The 23,605-nt window shown below is 47.5% G+C and overlaps 1 protein-coding gene across 3 annotated transcripts in view; it reads left to right on the forward strand.

Moving 5' to 3' along the window:
* Window positions 1-23,605, forward strand: part of CHD3 (chromodomain helicase DNA binding protein 3) — a 117,710-nt gene that overhangs the window by 35,693 nt on the left and 58,412 nt on the right. For all 3 annotated transcript variants that reach the window (XM_068273994.1, XM_068273993.1, XM_068273992.1), the window contains exons 4-12: window positions 1,251-1,372; window positions 4,242-4,480; window positions 4,812-4,936; window positions 7,576-7,726; window positions 11,393-11,574; window positions 14,409-14,639; window positions 17,162-17,365; window positions 21,414-21,619; window positions 22,313-22,444. In XM_068273994.1, coding sequence (XP_068130095.1) covers window positions 1,251-1,372; window positions 4,242-4,480; window positions 4,812-4,936; window positions 7,576-7,726; window positions 11,393-11,574; window positions 14,409-14,639; window positions 17,162-17,365; window positions 21,414-21,619; window positions 22,313-22,444 — 1,592 coding nt within the window. The remainder of the gene's footprint in view (window positions 1-1,250; window positions 1,373-4,241; window positions 4,481-4,811; window positions 4,937-7,575; window positions 7,727-11,392; window positions 11,575-14,408; window positions 14,640-17,161; window positions 17,366-21,413; window positions 21,620-22,312; window positions 22,445-23,605) is intronic.

Raw genomic sequence — 23,605 nt, forward strand, 5'->3', positions numbered from 1 at the left:
GTGTGAGAGGGGTCACAGGCTATCTTGGGAAGATGGGGTGAGAGGGGTGGGAGAGGTCAGAGGCAGTGTTGGGAAGATGGATGGAGCAGGGTGGGAGGGGTCAGAGGCAGTCTTGGGAAGATGGGGTGAGAGGGGTTAGAGGGGTCAGAGGCAGTCTTGGGAAGATGGATGGAGCAGGGTGGGAAGGGTCAGAGGCAGTCTTGGGAAGATGGGGTGGGAGGGGTCAGAGGCTATCCTAGGAAGATGGAGTGAGCAGGGTGGGAGGAGTCAGAGGCAGTCTTGGGAAGATGGAGTGAGAGGGGTGGGAGGGGTCAGAGGCTATCCTAGGAAGATGGATGGAGCAGGGTGGGAGGGGTCAGAGGCAGTCTTGGGAAGATGAAGTGAGCAGGGTGGGAGGGGTCTGAGGCAATTTTGGTTGCTCTCTTTCTGCACCTGCTAGCGTAAAGATCCTGCAGGGAAGGTAGACTGCAGCCAATGATTGTTTCTGCTGATCGGTTGATGTGTTGCATTCTCACCTTTTCTCTCGTTTGGAGCAGGAGCCGAACCATACAGTTATAAATGATGTCATGAATGAGCCGATGATCGCAGTGTAGAACCATTCATTTCTTTTTCAGCTGCCGTAGGTGGTGCATCCTCTGCTGGGCTTTTTTGATGTGGGCAGCAGTGTTGCTTTCCTATGTGAGGTTGTTAGAGATTATGGACCCAAGGAATTTAAATGACTCTATTTGGGTCACAGCTGATCCATTTGTGATCAGAGGGAGGTGCTGGGGGGTAAATGTTCTTCTAAAATCTTTTATCCTCTCCATGGTCTTACAGTGTACCTGAGGTCATGATAATGGGTATATGGGGCTTCCTCCAGTCTCCTGAGATGCGTGGGCTCTCTCGACATCCTCTCCGGCCGCTTCGTTGTCTTCTAATCCCTCACTGGTAATCTGGCCAGTCGTGTGTTTCTACCCGTGTAGGTGCAGAATGCTTCCGGCTGCAGGAGCGCCACAAGGGGGCGCAGCCGGCCAAATTACTGAAGGAGATTAGAAGACAACTGAGTGGCCAGAGAGGACATCGAGGGAGCCAACGCATCTCATGAGGCTGGAGGCAGCCCCAGGTAAGTGTAAATATACCCATTTTTTTAATCTCCGGTACACTTTAAGGACATGAAGTTCCAAGTTGTTGCTACTGCACCTGGATGAGGCCTGTCCCACTAAGATATTCTATAGTGTTCTATAAGTGGTCTTCATGTTTCTCTCCGGCAGGTGGAGCAGAAGTCCTCTGCAGTGCTGCTGGCCAGCTGGGGGTTAGACGACGTGGATCATGTGTACACGGATGAGGATTATCACACACTAACTAACTACAAGGCATTCAGCCAGTTCATGAGGTACGATGGAGTTCCATGGCCCTGTAGTAAGGGGTAACTTTGAGGCTTTCTTCTGACTTTTCAACTTCACCAAATGGGAAGAGGGATACAGTCATAGCACCCTTCTGTCTGTGTCACCCTGCAGTAGAGGGATAGACACAGCGTCCTTCTGTCCATGTTGCCCTGCAGGAGGTGGGACAGACTCACAGCTCCCTTCTGTCTGTGTCACCCTGCAGGAGGAGGGGCAGACTCACAGCTCCCTTCTGTCTGTGTCACCCTGCAGGAGGAGGGGCAGACGCACAGCTCCCTTCTGTCTGTGTCACCCTGCAGGAGGAGGGGCAGACTTGCAGCTCCCTTCTGTCTGTGTCACCCTGCAGGAGGAGGGACAGGCTCACAGCTCCCTTCTGTCTGTGTCACCCTGCAGGGGGAGGGACACACTCACAGCTCCCTTCTGTCTGTGTCACCCTGCAGGAGGAGGGGCAGACTCACAGCTCCCTTCTGTCTGTGTCACCCTGCAGGAGGAGGGACAGGCTCACAGCTCCCTTCTGTCTGTGTCACCCTGCAGGGGGAGGGGCAGACTCACAGCTCCCTCCTGTCTGTGTCACCCTGCAGGAGGAGTGACAGACTCACAGCTCCCTTCTGTGTCACCCTGCAAGAGGAGGGGGAGAGTCACAGCTCCCTTCTGTCTGTGTTACCCTGCAGGAGGAGGGGCAGACTCACAGCTCCCTCCTGTCTGTGTCACCCTGCAAGAGGAGTGACAGACTCACAGCTCCCTTATGTGTCACCCTGCAAGAGGAGGGGGAGACTCACTGCTCCCTTCTGTGTCACCCTGCAGGAGCAGGGGAAGACTCACAGCTCCCTTCTGTCTGTATCACCCTGCAGGAGGAGGGTCAGACTCACAGCTCCCTCCTGTCTGTGTCACCCTGCAGGAGGAGGGGCAGACTCACAGCTCCCTTCTGTCTGTGTCACCCTGCAGGAGGAGGGGCCGAGTCACAGCTCCCTTCTGTCTGTGTCACCCTGCAGGAGGAGTGACAGACTCACAGCTCCCTTCTGTGTCACCCTGCAGAAGGAGGGGAGACTCACAGCTCCCTTCTGTCTGTGTCACCCTGCAGGAGGAGGGACAGACTCACAGCTCCCTTCTGTGTCACCCTGCAAGAGGAGGGGGAGAGTCACAGCTCCCTTCTGTCTGTGTTACCCTGCAGGAGGAGGGGCAGACTCACAGCTCCCTCCTGTCTGTGTCACCCTGCAAGAGGAGTGACAGACTCACAGCTCCCTTCTGTGTCACCCTGCAAGAGGAGGGGGAGAGTCACTGCTCCCTTCTGTGTCACCCTGCAGGAGCAGGGGAAGACTCACAGCTCCCTTCTGTCTGTATTACCCTGCAGGAGGAGGGTCAGACTCACAGCTCCCTCCTGTCTGTGTCACCCTGCAGGAGGAGGGGCAGACTCACAGCCCCCTTCTGTCTGTGTCACCCTGCAGGAGGAGGGACAGACTCACAGCTCCCTTCTGTGTCACCCTGCAGGAGCAGGGGAAGACTCACAGCTCCCTTCTGCCTGTGTCACCCTGCAGGAGGAGGGGCAGACTCACAGCTCCCTTCTGTCTGTGTCACCCTGCAGGAGGAGGGGCACACTCACAGCTCCCTTCTGTCTGTGTCACCCTGCAGGAGGAGGGGCAGACTCATAGCTCTTCTTCCAGGGCTATTTGTAGTAACAATAGGGCCCTAGGCAAAATTAACCTGAGGACCCCCAACAGACACCTCCCCGGACTAAAAAGTGCCATTAGGGGCCCTTTGTTGCAGCCAAAAGTCCCCCGGAGCCCCTAAGCCAGCTGCTGACTCACCTCCTAACTTAACTGTGCTCCCTGTGGCCTCTGCAGACTCTTCGGCAGATCAGCATCTCGCCTGTCCCGGCAGCTGCACTCCTCTGTCACTCTGTGGCTCTGTGCACTCGCTGACTTCATCCTCTCAGGTACGCCTCTTCTCCATGACCTGGTGCATGTTATTACATAATAAAATGCTGTGAGTCACCGAGGTCGCAGCCAGCAGTGGATGAAGAATGGAGGGCACAGAGCCACAGACTGAACGAGGCGTGCACCCATCAGGACAGGTGAGACACTGCTCTGCCACTAAATCCATAACATGTAAAATACATGTAATCCTACACAAATAAGAAGTATGTTTCTTCCAGAGTAAAATGAGCCATAAATTACTTTTCTCCTATGTTGCTGTCACTTACAGTAGGTAGTAGAAATCTGACAGAACTGACAGGTTTTGGACTAGCCCATCTCCTCATGGGGATTCACACAGTTTTGTTTACTTTCAAAAGCACTTAGCAAATGGCAGTTGCTCTGTCCAACTGCCAAAAAAATTGTGCAGGGAGGCTGGCCAGCATCATTGTATAAATCCTTTTCAGGGAATGTCTTTATAAAGAATAAAAGCCTTCCTGAGAATCCCCATGAAGAGAATGTGTACATGTATTTAAAATTTTAAGATTTTCGCAATAATGGTCCTTTAAGTTGGGGGGGGGGGGGGGGGGGGGGGGGGCAGGGGGGGGGGGAAGACACCTCGGGGGCCCCTGCAGGCTCTGGGGCAATTGCCCCCTTGCCTCTGTGGTAGCGCCGGCCCTGCTCACTTCTTCTGTCGGTGTTGCCCTGAGGAAGACCTACAGACTTGTACCTCCCTTCTCTCTTTCTCTATGCCCCCTCTCTGCTTAGACCACGCCCCTGATTGTCATATATGCCAGCCTGCAGGAGGAGGTTTCCGCTTATAATTTTGCTTCTGACTGTTTCTGTCGCTTGCTGCATGGTTGCTCTTCATGTTCGCCCCCCTCTGCTGTGTCGTGCTGGAGAACGACGTGACAGACCAATGGCTCTTTGTCACTGTGTACCCATATAGGCCTCTGATTGCCAAGAAGAATCCTAAAATCCCCATGTCTAAGATGATGACCATCCTGGGTGCCAAGTGGCGGGAATTCAGTGCCAGCAACCCTTTCAAGTCATCACCTGCAGCAGTGGCGGCGGTGGCGGCAGCGGCTGCGGCAGCAGTGGCCGAACAAGTGACCGTCGCCCTCCCCTCTTCTACCAGCGTCTCCACGGCAATGCCAATCCGCAGAGCCAAGACGAAGGAGGGCAAGGGTAGGCTCGGTGGCAGAGCATGACGTGCCCCTTGTGTAATCTGTACATTGTGTGTTGCCTTACTTGTTGTAGGTAGCCATTTTGTTAGCCGGGCCGGTATTTTTGGAGATTCGGCCAGTGGGTAAGTTAGGAATCCGCAAGGATGTTGTGTTGCGTGGTGCAAATTCCCAACTCATCGATTGGCTGAACTGACTGTGCAGAAGAAAAGGCAAACAAAATGGCTGCCCTTTTGCTCTCATCAGCCCAATGCATCCTTTGCAGAAGCTTGATTCATTACTCGCCTCTTGCCATCCTTCCGGTGTCACCTTTCTTACAGTTGTCTTTGTCTCAGGTCCTGGCCATAAGAAGTCCTATAAGGGTCCCCGAGGGCCTGATCCCAAAAAAAAGCCGGGTAAGAAGAAGATGGGCTTGCTGAAGATCAAAATACCAGGTGTGAAACGCAAGGCTGGGAGTTCGGTAAGTGTGATGGGTGGTATAAACTTTTTACTCCCAGTAATCAAAACAAATCTCCCATAATGATCAATACATGTGCCCTAGCATCCCCCCTACATAACCTCCCTTTCCAGCATAATCCCTCTTCATATCCTAGCAGTCCACCCAGAAACTACTATCGTCTGCAGTCACCCCTCCCCCTTCCCCATATGTGTCCATCTTACTATTTATTTATTTATTTTTTGAAATATTCGCCCACTCCTTTAAAGCACTTTTCCCTCTGCTGTAATCCCCTCTCCAAAAATCCTTCTTCCTTTCGTTAAAAACTGTTCCACTGCTACATACTCTTTATGGCAAACCTGAACTGAAAATAATTTCATGAGATAAACAATTGTATCTATAGTCCCATCCCTTAAAGAGACACTGAATAAAAAAAAAAATGATGTGTTGATTTTATGTGTTGTACAGCTAAGAAATAAAACAGGAGCAGAGGCATAAGTCTAATATTGTTTCCAGTACAGGAAGAGTCAAGAAACTCCAGTTGTTATCTATGCAAAAAAGCCATTGAGCTCTACGACTTTAAAAGTCGCAGAGAGCTCTGTCTTCTGAAGCCTATTATCCCAAGTGTCTGGCACTGTATTGTGTTTTTTTTCCTGCAGAGAACAGTTAAAAAGTTAACTAGCCTGCTCTGTAAAATCATTTAGAATGCTGAGTATTGCGTAAACTGCAAATATTAGAGAATGATGCAATGGAATAAAAAAAAAACTATATAACTGAAACTAAAAATATGATATTTTCTTTGCTACTAATGTTCTAGTAATTATCCGTACTACACAATCAATTAATTATATCATATTTTTTTTTTCGCTTCAGTGTCTCTTTAACAGGACTTTCAGTGAACTTAACGGAAAGATTGTAGTAGGGGGAATAAATACATGAATACATTTCAAAGTGAGAAGTGAAAAAATAGAAGATAGATAAAGAAGTGATTGATTCACGCTGTGTAATTTGTTCATGCGGTTTGATCCATTCTGAGCCTGTGGCTAATCATCTTTACTACTGGCAGACATGAAAGAAAGCACCAACTGCCATCATCTATAAATACACCCAATAACAATGTGATAGGCCAAAAGGTTGGTTATTTTTGATGTATACAGGGAGATACGGTCTGCTTGGCAGTTGGAAACAGCCGTTATTTCCCACAATGCAATGAGCATGGCTCTGATATTACACTGTGGGAGGGATTTGATGGCAATATCAACCACACAGACCCCACCCCCTCCCCCCATCCCTAATGATCTAAAGGAAAGGGGTGTCGGTTAATAATTGGGTTAAAGTTCAACCCTGGATTGAAGTCCCTTTTTAAAGAGGAACTCCAGTGAAAATAGTGTAATAAAAAAAGTGCTTCATTTTTATAATAATTATGTATAAATGATTTAGTCAGTGTTTTCTCAATGTAAAATCTTTCCTCTCCCCGATTTACATTCTGACATTTATTACATGGTGACATTGTTACTGTGGGCAAGTTATGTAGCTGCTGCTTGCTGTTTTGGCCGTTGGAGACAGCTGTAAACAGCTATTTCCTGTTTGTGAACCTTGTTACATTGTGGCAAACTGTCAAAAGTACCGAGGTCCTCAGAGCTTCTCGTGGGAGGGGTTTCACCACAATATCAGCCATACAGCGCCCCCTGATGGTCTGTTTGTGAAAAGAAATAGATTTCTCATGTAAAAGGGTGTATCAGCTACTGATTGGGATAAAGTTAAATTCTTCGTTGGAGTTTCTCTTTAAGGCTCCTATAAACACTCAATCAGTGTTGCTCAACTGGGATTGGTACCTGATCCCTCGGTTGACATTGCAGGGCAGATGATACATCTGGTAGCCGAGCGCCTGCGCACAAAATAAACCACTGGTCAACATGCCACAGCGCATCTGTCTAGCTTACCATCTGGTGTCATCGTTGTCTGCTCTTAGTTTCCCTGACCATCTAGTTATAAGGATCATGATACAAACTCTTGTGCCAAACAAGTGCCAACTGGCTGGCGGATCATGTGAATATCCTCATCTGTCTAAACCATTGACCTTCTGCACCAAGGCTTGACAGCTACTGTAAGCAGTCAGCTACAAGTTGTCTTCACAATGCTTCCCACTGAAGGCTACCATGCTGAGTCCTTCCTAGTAGCTTGGGGTTTTCATGATGAAATCCCAAGAAAGCAGATCTTAAAGTGTGCCAGAGGCAGATTAAAACAAAAAAAAAGGGATACTTAGATGAGAAGAGGGAAGAGATTCTCTTGTTCTCCTGACCCCCGCCATTGCCACATGTGGACCTTGCCGTTGCCAGGTGTGAACCTCGCCATTGCCATGTGTGGACCTCAGTAACATATCCAACAAGAGCTTGTCAGGTGTGTTCTTGTGGCCCTGCTGCCCACTGTGTACGAACGTGGGACGTTCTTGGAGGCACATTACGGCCGTGCTCATGCAGGAAGGGGGGCACGGTTGCGATCTTAAAGAGGGTCCCAAGCAGTGGCGGTGGTCTTCAGGAGGACGGGAGTAGCCTCTGTAGGATCCCTCTTCCTAGGTACCTAATTTTTTGGGTTTAGTCTGCCTCGGGTTCTCGTTAAGGCAAATAATTGCAATTTCTTTTCATTCTGATTTGTTTCTGCAGAGTGAGGAGATGGAACTTGCAGAAGTCTCTGACTTGGAGAACTCCAGCGTCCATAGCTCCTCGGCCCCCTCCGACGGCTCAGGAAGAGTAAAGAGGAAAAGAGGTAGACCGGCAGGCAAGAAGAAGAAAAAGAAGCTGAAAGATCAGAAAGGTGCTGGCCGCTGATTAAAGAACGTACCTTTATGCTGTTTTCTTATTCACATGGCAGTGCTTTACTTGGAAGGTTAGCTTGTGGGAGATATTGGTGGGGTAGAGAAAATTGATAAGGTGGACCTTTACCAAAAGATTGTGAAATCTGCGTTTGCCAAACCTGGTTATTAATAGTAATGGTCATGTCTAGGAGCACTCATGAAGCAGCATGTGATTTGTTTGATCAGCTGACAGATTTGAAAAGCTCTGATTTGCTGTGATCACATCCTGCTTTAGGACATGATCACCACTAGCAAATCAGAGACTTGCATATCGATCACCTGACCAAACTGATCACATGCTTCTCCAGCAGTTCTCCTAGACCTGACCACCACTAAGCTGTAAAGCCTCGTACTGTACATACGTTCGACTGAAATCGTCCAAGACAACCTTGGGGGCCTCTGTGGCCTAGAATCTAGAAGGTGTAAAGGTGTTCCAGAAAGAGAACCTGAGATGACTAAGGCTGGGCATACACGGCTTGATTTTGCCGGTCGATTCTTCCGCCCGATCGATTCCCCGCTCGACTACGCAGGCGATTCTCTTCGGCTCGTTTTTCTTTTTCCATTGTCCTAAATGCGTAATCGAGCGCGTAAACGATCGGGCGGGAGATCGGACATGTCGGAAATTATCTATCGAGACATCTAATGGCTCAGAATCGAGCCGTATATTCCCAGCATAATAACCTGGCTAGCCTGCTGATCCTCTGCCTCTAGCACTTTCAGCCATAGCCCCTGAACAAGCATGCAGCAGATCAGGCGTTTCTGACATTATTGTCACAGCTGACAAGATTAGCTGCATGCTTGTTTCAGGTGTGATTCGGACAATTATTTAGAAGAAAATAAATATGGCAGCCTCCATATCCATCTAACTTCAGTTTCCTTTAAAGTGTAACTGTCGGGCATAAAATAAAAAATCAATACTTTATTTTTATCTGGTAAACAAGTAATAAGGATGCTAATCAGGCAATCCAAAAGTTAAAATCTCTATTACTTTTCTTGTTTATAAATAAACATTCCCCAGTTTACCTGACTCTTATTTGGTACGTTGCCGCTCAAAGGAAGTTGCAGGGCATGCTGGGTTGTCCTTTTTTGCTTCTGTACATTAGTTTAGTCTGAGGGAAAATAAAGAAGCAAAAAAAAGACAACCCAGCATGCCCTGCAACTTCCTTTTTGCGACAACATACAAAATAAGAGTCAGGTAAACTAGGGAATGTTCATTTATAAACAAGAAAAGTAATAGAGATTTTAACTTTTGGATTGCCTGGTTAGCATCCTTATTACTTGATTACCAGATAAAAATAAATAATTGATTTTTGATTTTATGCCTGACAGTTACACTTTAAAGTGAACCCGAGGTGAGAGTAATATGGATGCTGCCATATTTATTTCCTTTTACACAATACCAGTTGCCTGGCAGCCCTGCTGATCTATATGGCATGCAGCTAATCTTGCCATCTGATCTGCTGCATGCTTGTTCAGGGTCTATGGCTGTATGTATAACAACAACAACAACAACAAATAACATTTGTAGAGCGCTTTTCTCCCGTGGGACTCAAAGCGCATAAGCATGGCTCCGACCATCGTGGTACAGAGGAAGAATTTTATAAATCTGGAAATGCCAGGCTAAACAGGTGGCTTTTCAGTCTGGATTTGAATAGCTCCAGGGATGGTGCTGTCTTTACTGGGTGTGGTAGGGAGTTCCAAAGAGTAGGGGCAGCATGACAGAAGGCTCTGTCTCCAGATTTTTTGAGGTGCACTCTGGGAGTGACCAAGGGGCAGAGGATCAGCAGGACAGCCAGGCAACTGGTATTGCTTAAAAGGAAATAAATATGGCAGCCTCCATATCCCTTTTGTTACAGTTGTACTTAAAAGAGGAAAGTAAAGTGAAAATAACATAACAAATAAAATTACTTATTTGCTTATAATAATCTCACTAATTTATAAATGCAAAAGTTTGCATGTTTGTTACTCGATCATCCAGCAACGCCTGAACGGATGTGAATGAAATTTGGCACACACATAGTACATTACCTGGAATAAAGTATAGGATACTTTTTATCCCCATAACCAAAAAGGGGGCGGAGACAAATACAAATTTCACTGGAAAATGTAAACTGTTAATGGCAGGGTTCTCAAACTTTGTACAGTTGGTCACTGGGTGACTGGGATTAATATTCAGAAAAGTGGGTGGAGCTTACAAAAGCCAATCAAATTCACCTATAGATTTTCAAGAGGAATATTTAATTGCTGCCATTCTTGCACTGTTAATGGCACAAGCCTCAAACCTGGTACAGTTGGTCATTGGGTGACTGGGGTTCAAATTCAGAAAAGGGGGTGGAGCCACAAACAGCCAATCAGATTTGTTTCATTTCAATGCAACTTATGGATGCCAAAGACCGCAAAGCGCACAAACTTGGTCATTGAGTAATTGTGTGTTAGGGTAAGAAAAAGTAGGCAGAGCCAACACCAGCCAAATACATACCCGGGCAACGCTGGGCCGTCAGCTAGTTTATAAATAATTTACTCAGTGTTTGCCTGTTATAAAAATCTTTTCTCTACCTAAGTTACATTTTGAAATGTATCACAGGTGACCAGGGCCGGGCCGAGGCATAGGCTGGAGAGGCTCCAGCCTCAGGGCGCAGTGTAGGAGGGGGAGCACAATTCATTCAGCTGTCATTCCCAATTGTGTTTGAAGCACAAAGAAATAAGAAAAGGGGATACATGACAGTGACTGCAAGCCAGATAACTAGAGATTAAGGTGTTGGGGAGGTTGGGGGCCCTGGGGCACCTATTAGTCTAATAGCAATCAGTGTGTGACAGCTGGGGTGGGAGGGATGGAGGGGCACACTTTGCTGTCTCAGCCTTGGGTGCTGAAGGACCTTGTCCCGTCTCTGCAGGTGACGACATCTTAAGTCCTGTCAGGTGCAGGATGTTTGGTTACTAAAAATACAGACAGTGAAGACAGTGAAAATAATGCCTGATCTCCCAGGATGCTCTGGGATACAAACTAATTTGTGACATCACTGGTAGGGCAGGATTACATACCCATATGCAGCAATATATAGATATAAGAAGTGTTTCTGATGCTGAAACCAGGAAAATTACCATGAAAGTGGGTATCCTGAATAATTTACTGCATTCTACTCTGTCACTACAGGGCCTCTTTATTTGATCATCTGACTCTTACAGCTACGGCAGTCATTTTCCCTGTTCAATGACACATTCATTGAAGAATGTTAGAGAGCACAAATCTATGAACTATTGACCCTTTTTATCTCTTTCCTGCTCTCAGAAGCCATTTACTGACATAAAAGTGTTTTATAGCGGTCATTCCTTATCATTGAGGGTCATACTATAGTTCGACCCAGTCCTGACCCAGAGAGAAACTGTTAGCTGCATACCTGATGTTTAACTCTTTCAGGCAGAGAAATAAAAAAGGAACACAGCATAGTTATTTGTGTGCTAGGCACTGTACATACATATGTCTATCTCATCATGTCACATGTCACTTCGGGTGTCCTTTAAGGGAAAAAGTTAGAAGTACAGTTTTGCTTTAATTAGTCTGTTTACTCTCTCTCTCTCTCTCTCTCTCTCTCTCTCTCTCTCTCTCTCACCCTCCCTCTCCTCAGTTGTGGATGAAGGTATCTCTGCTGGCGAGGGCTATGAGACGGACCACCAGGACTACTGCGAGGTCTGCCAACAGGGGGGCGAGATCATCTTGTGTGACACCTGCCCCCGAGCCTATCATCTGGTGTGCCTGGAGCCCGAGCTGGAGAGGGCACCGCAGGGCAAGTGGAGCTGCCCTCATTGTGTAAGTCCTCACTCTACAGAATGGACTATTCTCATTATAGTGTTCGGGTGCCCACAGACCTAAGCCAGAGTAAACTTGAGGGCCTGTTTCCACTGTACGGGGTGCGATGCGGCTACACTGTGACCAATGCATGGCAATGGAACAGTTTGCATCGGGAGGGGCGGAAGTTATGCATGGCCACATTGGCTCCCATTCGCAAATGGAAATTGGCCCTAAAGGGATCCAAGCAACTTTTTTTTCTGCAATCTTTCCTGGTTTCTAATAGCTGTAGGAGCTCTCCCCCCCCCCCCCCCCCTTGCTTTCCCTCTGCCCATATTTATCCAGAGGAAGGTGTGCAGCTAATCAAGTGTGGTTTCTCTAAACTGTTTGAAGAACAGTGTTACATCTCCCCACCCCTGCTGGTGAAAGCTTTTGTTTGCTTATAGCTACTGCTAATTACAGCAGTCTTTATCTGCCTGTTATTTCTGCGGTCGGCAGGTCACAGAAGTATTGCAATAAACAAACATTTCAATGTAAAAAGAAGAGGTAGAATAGATTTTTTTTTTGTAATGGGACACAGACATTTTTAATGTGCTATTGAAATGCCAGGGGAACTAAAAATGTTCACTTTAAAGATAGATTCACCTTAGCGCTGATTGGCGTCAGGAATGGAAGCCGTATTGGCGTTGCAGCGCTTTCATAGTACAATGATAGTGCGGCTGTATTGCCTGGGATGCCTGTGAGACGACCCAAGTGGCATCCTCAGAATGAACTACAGATCAAATGACGACATCTACGGTTAGTGTCAACACCGCCATTGAATTCCTATGTCTGTACGTTCAATTCAGAAAACAAACAGAAAAATACAATTGATTCCGGTTTTACACCTGGCCTGTGCATCACGCATAAAATGTCACTCATATGACCTTGTGGCCGAGTGCGCCTTGACACGGTTATTTGCCAAACACTGAACCCAGCCCCCTGCCGCACACCCCTCGCACAGTGACATACTTCCTGCTGGAATGGAAGTACATCACTGGGGTTCCCAGGGTTTCCATTTTTGCGCTGCCCATTGACCTACCATATTTTCCAGCGTATAAGACGACCCCCAACTTTTCCAGTTAAAATATAAATTTTAGGATATACTTGCCCTATAAGACTACCGCTCTTGACTCTTGGACATTTGTGTACTGTACTGTATGTACTGGCGCTGTACTGTATAAACAGGTACAGATACTGGTGCTGTACTGTATGTGGTCCCCAGTATGCAACAACCAGCCAATCACGGCAAGCGAGGTACCTTACCTGCGATTGGCTGGTTGTTGTATACAAAGCCTGCTTGGATTGGTCAGCTATCCCTGCCTCCAAGACTATCAGAGCGGTAGCGCAAACACACCTCTTTCACCCATCTGGCTCGCCCTTGTATACTATTACCTCCTTCTTTGCCTCTCAGATCTTGCACATGTGCGCCTGCGCCGCTTCACTGCAGTCTTCAGCAGGGAGATCTGAGAGGCAGAGAAGGAGGTACAGTAATAGGATACAAGGGCAGGCCAGAAAGGTGAAAGAGGCGTGTTTTTCTGGGCACAGCGCTGCTCTCTCTCTCTTTTTTCCATACCCTGGGCGTCCCGGACACCTGCAGCTTGCTCCGCCCTTCACTTACACCTTCACAGTGTTACGTCACTTCTTTCCAGGTAGGCTGGTGAGTGGATTTTCTTTCTACCATACTTGTACAGTACCGCCCTTGCTGCTTTTATACGGTCGCCGCATACGGTGGGGATGTGGCCATGGATATTTTTGAGCTCCTCCCACCGTATGCGGCAACCGCAGATTTTCCAGGCCACCTCGAAAGTTTCAGCACCCGCCCTATAAGACGGTAACTGGCCTATAAGACGACTCCTGACTTTTAATAAGATTTTCCTGGGTTAAAAAGTCTTAAACGCCAGAATATACAATCTATCACTTCTGCTGCGTTGCCTCAGAAATCTGACGGGAATGCGCTGTTGACTCATTGGGCACTTCCGGCGCAATGTGATGCAGTAAGTGTGCTATGCTGCAAATGTTGCCGTTGCGTTACTCTGCGGTAAAGTAGGGTGGCGCAACGCAGGTTTCCAATTCAAGTGTAAAAGGGCCCTGACGGTATTCGATTTTTTTTTTTTTTATTCCACTGAAATTGCATTGCTTTCAGCACTAATGCGAATTTTCGCTATGCAAATTCACACTTTTTGGAAATGGCCCCTAAGCCGCCCAGTTCAAATCTGCAGGGGAATGTCAGATATTGGGCACCCACGAGGATTGGTAAATCTGGATATATGTGGTCTCTGGCCACCAGGGCTGTGGAGTCGAGAAGTCGGAGCAATTTTGGGTACCTGGAGTCGAGGTTTTAATAAACTGAGGAGTCGGATGATTTTTGAACCAAATCCATAGCTTTTGTAAAAATTAGTCGGAGCCGGAGCAATTTTCGGTACCTGGAGTCGGTTTCATAAACTGAGGAGTCAGATGATTTTTGTATCAACTCTACAGCCCTGCAGTCACTTAAAGGGATTCAGAGGAGTGCCCGAATTTAAAAGAATACATTTACCTGGGGCTTATTCCAGCTCACCGTAGGCGGCAAGGTCCCGTGGTGTCCTCCTGGCTCCTCTCCTTCAGCCTCTGCCGGCCCCCCGTTACTGGCGTCACCCGGCGACACCCGGGCCTGGTGTCGGGCCGGCTCTTCTTTAATGACCCAATGCGTCATCACGCCGGCCGGCGTGACAGGTCTGCGCATGTGCGGATAGTAAGAATTACTGTTATTAATGGGCCTCACATTGTACTATATCTCTGATTGTTTATATGATTGAGCTTGTGTTATTTGGCAGGAAAAGGAGGGAATCCAGTGGGAAGCCAAAGATCTTGAAGAGGAAGAAATCGAAGAGCGCAGGCGGGACAGACGGGAAGAGGACGACGACCACATGGAGTTCTGCCGCGTTTGTAAAGATGGCGGAGAGCTGCTGTGCTGCGACGCCTGCGTGTCCTCCTATCACATCCACTGCCTGAACCCTCCTCTGCCCGACATACCGCATGGGGAGTGGCTCTGCCCCCGCTGCACGGTGAGTGAGATCAGTGACACAAAATCAATAAAACAAGGAATAAAGTGTACCTGTAGTGAAAAAAGTGACCTGAATGCCCAGAGGCTTCCTTTGTTACGCCTCCTCATCCCCATTCCAGCGCTGGGACCCCCTGAAGCCCTTCGACAAGGGATTGTTGACGGATCAGAACAGTCAGCCGCACCGTGCAGGTGGCTCACACCTGCGCTGTAGCACAGAGCCAAGCAGGTTCTGCTTTTTCCGGCATACCCAAGTGGTGGCTCCTTGCTATTGCCCGGGACGAGCCGTCCTGCACCTGCGTAGTGCTGCCACGCTTGCGGGGGCGCATTGGGAACTTCTGAGGGTCCCAGCTCTGGATCAGTAGTCTAGAGGAGGATGTGGAAAGCCTTGTGAAGATCCCAGGGAATTCCCTCTACCAAGGTAAGTACATTTCTTTTTCTCTATAGGGAACACAGGTTTGCTTCAAAGTTGATTCCCAGGCTCTCCAAGACAAGTTGATTACTATGTACTAAAGAGTATTAAAATGTATCGAATGAAAGAGCCATTAACTTGAAAATGAATCTGTAGAGCCTGATAGTGTGTGTATCTGTGTTCGCACACGCGTATGTGCGTGCTCCATATCTCTCTACCATGTTTATCAGCAGAGGAGTTGATATTGTTTGTGCAGAGAGCCTCATATCTTTAGCCTAGTAACACATTCAACTTTGATTAGCCAATCACTGACCAATCTGCTCATAGTATTCAAAATCTGTCAGCCCTCATACTACATGGAGGTGGTAAAATTGACCAATCAAAATTGAAGGTGTGCCACCAGGCTTTGGCGATGCAACAAGATTCACAGCATACGTTCACTAACACTTTAAGGTCTAAAGGAGAACCTGTAACAAAAAAAGTTCCCCTGGGGGGGGGGTACTCACCTCGGGAGGGGGAAGCCTCAGAGTCCCAATGAGGCTTCCCCCTCCCCTGTAGCTGCAGGCAGTCCAACGCTGGCTCCCCCGACGTGTTCCAGGATCCTCCCTCGACAAGCCTGACAAGTGCTGATAAGCGCTGATTTATTTACCTTCCCTGGCTCCAGCGGGGGCGCTGTTGCAGCTCTCAGCACAGAGATAGGCGGAAATAGCCGATCTCTGTCAGGTCCGCTATACTACTACGCAGATGCAGGAGACTTGCGCCTGCGCAGTAGAGTGGGTCGACAGCGATCAGCTATTTCCGCCTATCTCCGAGCGGAGAGCCGATACTGCGCCTGCGCTGGAGCCTGGAAGGTAAATATTTACATCCCCGCTGTTCGGGGAGCTTTATCGCCGCCGCCATGGTACAGAGGACAGGGAAACCTCGATAGGATCCGGAGGCTTCCCCCACCCCAGGTGTGTACCCCCCCAGGGGAGGGTTTTTTTTGCTACAGGTTTTCTTTAAAGAGAACCCAAGGTGGGTTCTAAGAATCCCAATAGCAGATAGAGGCTCGGTCTGCGTATACTGCCCAGCCTCTGTTGCTATACAGCGTCCCTCCAGGGCCCCCCGTTGCTGTTTACCTATGCGTATCAATCTCGCCGCTCCCCCGCCTCCTCTAGGTCACCGCTTCCCGCCTGCGTCCCTTCCCTCCAATCAGCGGGGAGAAAAGGGATGCGGGTGGGGAGCGGTGACCTAGAGGAGGTGGGGGAGCGGCGAGATTGATAGGCAGAGGTAAACAGCTGGCTGGCGACAACTGCTGTCGCCAGCACGGCATGTGATTTATAGGGAGCAGAGCAGAGCGCAGGGGGGCCCTGGAGGGACGCTGTATAGCAACGGAGGCTGGGCATTATATGCAGACCCAGCCTCTGTCTGCTATTAGGATTCTTAGAACCCACCTCAGGTTCTCTTTAAAGTCTCTTTATTCACTAATGGGCTTGGTTTTAAGACTGAGTACCTTTTGGTGCCTTATTTATTATATTTTTTCAGTGTTCTGCCCCGTGCTATTATAAGACAGTGATAAAGCACAGGAGTGTGACTCATCGCTACACTCATCTTTGCTCTTTATAGCTGTCGTGGCAGCAGCTCTGGCTATTTATGGTGTCTCAGCGCTAAGCTCTTTGGGTCACAGGTGACTCTTAGCCCCCCACCACGGGAACGCAGTTGTGGCCATATTTCTGCAGTCTGCAGAAGCTCTACTGAAACCTCCACCTGCGTTTCTGTAGTCTTTCCCCAGCTCAACGGCCACCATTAGGCCGTGGCTGGGGGCAAGCAACGGCTACGCAGATGGGCGTGACCAGAGCCTCGGCAGGGATAAAAAAAAACAGGGGGCTGGTTGTCGGTTGAGGGGTGCAGAAAACCCACACTTACAACAAAAATCATACAAAAAACCGTGGCCGTTTTTGCAGAACCAAGTGGGATTCCTCCTTTTAGGATTAGGATTTTTCTTCAGAGGTAAAAAGTGGTACATGGAAAGGTTCCATCTGGTCTGTGGCCAAAACCTTTATATTTTAATGAGCAGAATGTACAGATGGCCAAATCAGCTTCATCTCATGGGCCCTTCTCCTGTCTTCCTGCAGTGCCCACAGCTGAAAGGTCGGGTTCAGAAGATATTACATTGGCGTTGGGGCGTTCCCCCGGAGGGAGTCCCGCCCCCTCAGCTGCTACCCACCGCTCCGAATCAGGAGCCTCCCAGAGTTCTGCAGGGGCGGTCCGAGAGAGAGTTCTTTGTGAAGTGGGCTGGCATGTCCTACTGGCACTGCAGCTGGATCACCGAGCTACAGGTAGGTGTCCCTTCATACTTTTAAATGTCTAGGAGTGGCTAGGACAATTTTTTTTAAATCAACAAGATGTCTAATGATCAGAAAAAGTCACTGCACAAACACATACACGTAAAAAGGGGCAAAAGATGAGAGCCCTATCATTAAAAGACCGCTATCGGGGAAAATTGTAGCATTTAAAATACATGTAAACCCATAGAATTAAGAAGCACAATGATTCTAGAGTGATGTGAGCTATAAGTTGCAATTCTCCTATGTTGCTGTCACTAAAATTGGCCATACACTGGCCCGATTCGCGGCCGTTTCGACAGCAGATTCGATCCTGGGATCGAATCTGCTGCCAAACGTTCGCGCTAAACGCACCCGCCGATCCGATTTTCTCCCGAAATCGGATCGGTCCGTCGATCGCGACGTGCGGGAAATTACCCTCGATCGCCCGCGGGTAGGGAGCGCGTCGCTAGCGGCGGCCGATCCGATCAGGTATACATTACCTGACGCTGGCTCCCGGGCGTCTTCTCCGCATCTTCTCCACGCTGCACCCGCTCCATCCCGGCGCTTCCTGTCACTGCAGTGACCAGGAAGTTCAAATAGAGGGCGCTCTATTTGAACTTCCTGGTCACGGAGTGACACAGTGTACACTGGGATGGAGCGGGTGCAGCGTGGAGAAGATGCCCGGGAGCCAGCGTCAGGTAATGTAGGAGATGGGCTATTTCAAAATTGTCAGATATGTCAGATTTTTTACTGCCTATTGTAAGTAACCAGTACATAGGAGAAAAGTAACTTATACCTCATTATACATCGTATTTTTCGGCCTATTAGACTACAAGACACTTCTCAACCACAGGTGTTTTTCCCCTAAAAACCACAGCAATTTTCACATTTCAGGGAGGCAAGGGTTAATGGGCTTAATGAAGGGTATAATTTATTTAAAAAAACACCTCACTGATGCTGGTCACTGACTAAAGGTGGCCACTAATGATCCAATTTCTAGCAAAAAAATCGTTCGAGCGATCAGAAATTCTGATCGGAAGTGAAATATTGTAATACATCGTTCACTACACCATCAACGAACCAATCTTTGCTTCCTATCTATCACAGCCAGCAAGAAAATCCAAATTTTGGTTCAATGAAAATTCATTCAGACGACATTTTTTTTCACTCGTTTATAATCGATTGTGTCCATCAATGGAGGTTATTTACAACCAATCCGATCAGAATTTCTGATTGCTCGAACGTTTTTTCGCTAGAAATTGGACAGTTAGTGGCCACCTTAATGCTGTTCTACTTCTCTAAGGGCTCTTTCACATTAGGGCAGATTTTCTGCGTTTCAACGCAAAGGATAAAGTTTGCGTTACCCAAGGTGAAATGAAAGTCCATAGACTTTCATTTTAGCTTTCACATATAACGCAGCCTTTTTGTGCGTTGCGTTCCACTGCACCCAGGCGCAGTTTTTTGGCCAACGCTAGCTTTATGCGTTACAATGTTAGTCAATGTAAAACGCACACTATGCGCGTTTTTAATCCGTTAACGCAGGCAATCAGTCCCAGAATGCAACAGAGGAACAATGTAGAAAGTTGACAACTAAAAGAAAAAAAAAAAATCCTGCGTTTTTCTATGTGCAGTAACGGATTGAAAACGGATTAAAAACGCACACTCACTGCAGTGCAACGCATATCAAAACGCAGTAAAAGGCATACAACAAAACTTATGCTTTGAGCGTTCTCCAACGCAAGCTCTGATGTGAAAGAGCCCTAAGATCTTCTCACGAGTGATCTCAGTAACTGTAACACATAGTGACTGATACAATGTTTACACACATTCTGAATGAATGAGCACTGTCATTGGCTTTGGCAGTGCTCATTTAAACTTGCAAGCACTTTGATTGGCTTTGTGAACACATGTTCACATCAGCCAATCACGGATCAGCGGGTGCCCAATGCGCGTGCACGTGATTGCGCACAGCGGGGAAATAAACAGGAGTTGCATATCTACGTCCCTGTGATTCAGGTGAATTTTAAAGGGTTGTAGATAAGCGTGCTAAAAAGCTTTGTGGAGATGAAGATTTCATTTTTCAGCACGACCTGGCACCTGCTCACAATGCCAAAACCACTGGTAATGGTTTACTGACCATGGTATTACTGTGCTCAATTGGCCTGCCAACTCTCCTGACCTGAACCCCATAGAGAATCTGTGGGATATTGTGAAGAGAAAGTTGAGAGACGCAAGACCCAACACTCTGGATGAGCTTAAAGCCGCTATTGAAGCATCCTGGGCATTCATAATACCTGAGCAGTGCCACAGGCTGATTGCCTCCATGCCACGCCGCATTGAAGCAGTCATTTCTGCAAAAGGATTCCCGACCAAGTATTGAGTGCATAACTGAACATAATTATTTGAAGGTTGACTTTTTTTGTTTTAAAAACACTTTTCTTTTATTGGTCGGATGAAATATGCTAATTTTTTGAGATAGGAAATTTGGGTTTTCATGAGCTGTATGCCAAAATCATCAATATTAAAACAATAAAAGGCTTGAACTACTTCAGTTGTGTGTAATTGAATCTAAAATATATGAAAGTCTAATGTTTATCAGTACATTACAGAAAATAATGAACTTTATCACAATATGCTAATTTTTTGAGAAGATCCTGTATATACTAAACCTGGTGCGGCCATGTTCCAGGAGCATCTTGTAGATGTTCTCCCCCAATTATTGTGTCCTCCTGTGTCCCCTTCTGCCCCCAGTGTGTTCCCCAGTGCCCCCCCCCCCTCTGTCCTCGTGTGTCCTCCTGCTCTCCCCCATCCCTCGTGTGTCCTCCTCTGCCCCCGTTTGTCCTCCGCTCTCCCCTATCCACCGTGTGTCCTTCTCTGCCCCGTGTATATATGAGAAGTGGCAGCGCAGCTCACCTAATCCTCGGCTCCAGCAGCGATCACAGATGACGCGTTCTGCAGAAGCCAGCACTAGGGGGCCGCAAAGGAGAGGAGAGGTCTGTGGTGTTTGAAGGACTGGTAGATTGCCATTGGTGCAGGGGGCACCCCCCTGGTTTAGAACATCCTATTCCAAGGACTGTAGCGTGTTACATCTCACAGAAACAGTGTGCTATTCACCATTTCTGACGGGTGTCTGTGAAGCCGTAATGCCATCTGGTGGCACCAAGGGGTAGGCTAGAAGGTGATAGTCCACTAATCGTCGCCTGTAAGCCCAATGAGGGATGCCTAAGAGACCTACATCTCAATCCATGTGACCCTTCAAGATTTAATGTGCACCTCCATCGATTGATTTGTAGGCCTCATAGAAATGCAGACATCAAACCAACAAACGTTGATTCTGTTCCGTTAATGACTAACTGTACATGGTTTATTGCAAGCTTTCGAAACTCTTAAGTTTCTTCTTCAGGCACTATACAGAACTGGATCAGAACTGGCTTGAACACTGATCAGAATGCGAGAAATAAGAGGAGGTTTATCCCCCGAAGCCGTAGAGGGTCCCTGGCGCATGAGGGCGTACACCACATCCATGACGATGACCGTCTTCCTCTTGCCGTGCTCGGTGTAGGTGACGGTGTCCAGGGTGACGTTCTTCTGGAAAACCTTCAGCACTCTGCTGGCCTCATAGATAAGGCCGGAGATGAGCTTGACACTCCCTCTTTGCGGACCAGGTGGCAGGCTTAGTAATACCCTGGATGTTATCCCAGAGCAGCTTCCTGTGCCACTTGGCGTCTCCTTTCCCGTGTCCCTCCCCACCCTTTCCTCGGCCAGACATAATGGCGATGGTGCTTCTTCTCTGCTGTAGAGATGAACAGTTCTGATCCAGTTCTGTATAATGCCTGATGAGGAAACTTCACGTTTTGAAAGCTTGCAATAAACCATGTACAGTTAGTCATTTAAAGGTATTACCGGAATCAAAGTTTCTTGGTTTGACATCTGCATTTCTGCTCCTCGACTTACTCCGGACCACACTTCACTTGCTAGGCCTTCTAGGCTTTCCTCAGAATCTAGCACGGTAGGGTTTGCCGTGATCCCCATCCTTCATTGTCGTTCTTTCCTCTTGCAGCTGGAGATCTTCCACATGGTCATGTACCGCAACTTCCAGCGGAAGAATGACATGGATGAGCCTCCGCCGTTTGACTATGGCTCAGGAGAAGACGAGGGAAAAAGTGAGAAAAGCAAAGACACGGAATACTCTCACTTAGAGGAGAGGTTCTACCGCTACGGCATTAAACCGGAATGGATGTCTGTACAGAGGATTATCAACCACAGGTGAGGCACCGGGAGGGCAGGAAGATGGCCTGAAATATCCATAATTTGTTCTATTTCAGAACTTCGCTGTGGCTTTGTTACCCTCAGCGAACTTCCATCCCATAATGCCCAGCATGACCTCTGACCTGAAGTCAGTAGGGATGGTCAGAATTGCCGAATTCTAAATTTGATGGAATTCTGAATTCCGCTTGGTAACTCCAAATATCGAACGGAATTCTACAGAATTCCGATGTGTACATTAAAGTCAATACCGACTATTTCTGAATTGGAATGGGAACCCATGTTTCATTCAGGACATGCAAGTTTTAAAACGTTCCACTCTTTGTGAAAAGGGGCAGCCGTCTGGGGGAGACCATTTTTTGCTTTGAACTTTTGAAAAAATCTGTTTTCTCAAAAACTACTAGGTATTTTTGACATTTTTTTTTTTACTTGTTTGAACAATCCTCCCTAAGATACCTGGAAAATTTGGTGAATCTAGTGTTTATGGGGGCTTGAAATTAACCTCAGAAAGTATAAACTTTAGCAGTATAAACTTTACATCTTAAACATTGGAATTCCACTTGAAATTCCGCACTCTGATTAAAAATTCAGAACTCCGCGGAATTCAGTTGCTCATAATTAGATATCAGTAGTAATGGAGTTACTATAAATGTTGGCGACAATGCATTGACCATGTGTGTCCTTGTTTCTTAGTGTGGACAGGAGAGGGCACTATAGCTACCTGGTGAAATGGAGGGACCTGTCCTATGACCAGTCCACATGGGAGGAAGACCACATTAAGCTGCCGGATTACGACTACCACAAGCAGTTATATTGGACGCACAGGTAACGTCTGTTCTGGAGAGTCACATGATTAAATGTACCCTCATCGTGGGTTATGTGAAAGAATACAGAGACAGCAGTGCCTGATGTGTCACAGCTTCATAGAGTTTCTTGTATGTAGCGGAACTCACAGAGAAGCAACTTAAAGAGAAACTCCGACCAAGAATTGAACTTTATCCCAATCAGTAGCTGATACCCCCTTTTACATGAGAAATCTATTCCTTTTCACAAACAGACCATCAGGGGGCGCTGTATGACTGATATTGTGTTGAAACCCCTCCCACAAGAAAGTACGTACTCTTGGCAGTTTCCTGTCTGTGAACCTTGCTGCATTATGGGAAATAGCTGTTAACAGCTGTTTCCAACTGCCAAAAAAGCATATAGCAGCTACATCACCTGCCAACAGTAAAAATATCACCATGTAATAAATGTCAGAATGTAAATCAGGGATCTAAAAGATTTTACAATGGGCAAACACTGACTAAATCATTTATACATAATTATTGTAAAAATGAAGCACTTTTTTATTACATTATTTTCACTGGAGTTCCTCTTTAATCATGTGATAGATTTTTAACCACTTTGCATCCAGACCTTCTTCCCCCCTTATGGACCAGAGTAGTTTTAGCTATGTCCCTATTTAATAAGCCATAACGTTATCCCTACTTATGACACCTAAATGAAATGAATATTGTTTTTTTTTTTTAAACAAACAAGGCTTTCATTGTATGATATTTTTTCCCTTAAAGAGAACCCGAGGTGGGAATTACTAATACTATTGGGGCACAGAGGCTGGTTGCGCACACTAAGACCAGCCTCTGTTACCCCATCGTATGCCTCCATGTCCCCCCTGCTTGCCGCTATAAACCCCGCAGTGCTGGCGACACGCAGCGTGTTGCCAGCACAATGTTTACCTATGCGCTGTCTGTCAGCGCCGCTCCCCCGCCTCCTCCGCATCGGCGCACCCGCCCGTGTCCCTTCCCTCCAGCTGATAGGAGGGAAGTGATGCGGGCGGGTAGCGGCGATGCGGAGGAGGCGGGGGAGCGGCGCTGACAGACAGCGCATAGGTAAACATTGTGCTGGCGACACGCTGCGTGTCGCCAGCACTGCGGGGTCTATAGGGGCAAGCAGGGGGGACATGGAGGCATACGATGGGGCAACAGA

The sequence above is a fragment of the Hyperolius riggenbachi genome, chromosome 3, assembly GCF_040937935.1.
Source record: "Hyperolius riggenbachi isolate aHypRig1 chromosome 3, aHypRig1.pri, whole genome shotgun sequence".
Taxonomy (NCBI): domain Eukaryota; kingdom Metazoa; phylum Chordata; class Amphibia; order Anura; family Hyperoliidae; genus Hyperolius; species Hyperolius riggenbachi.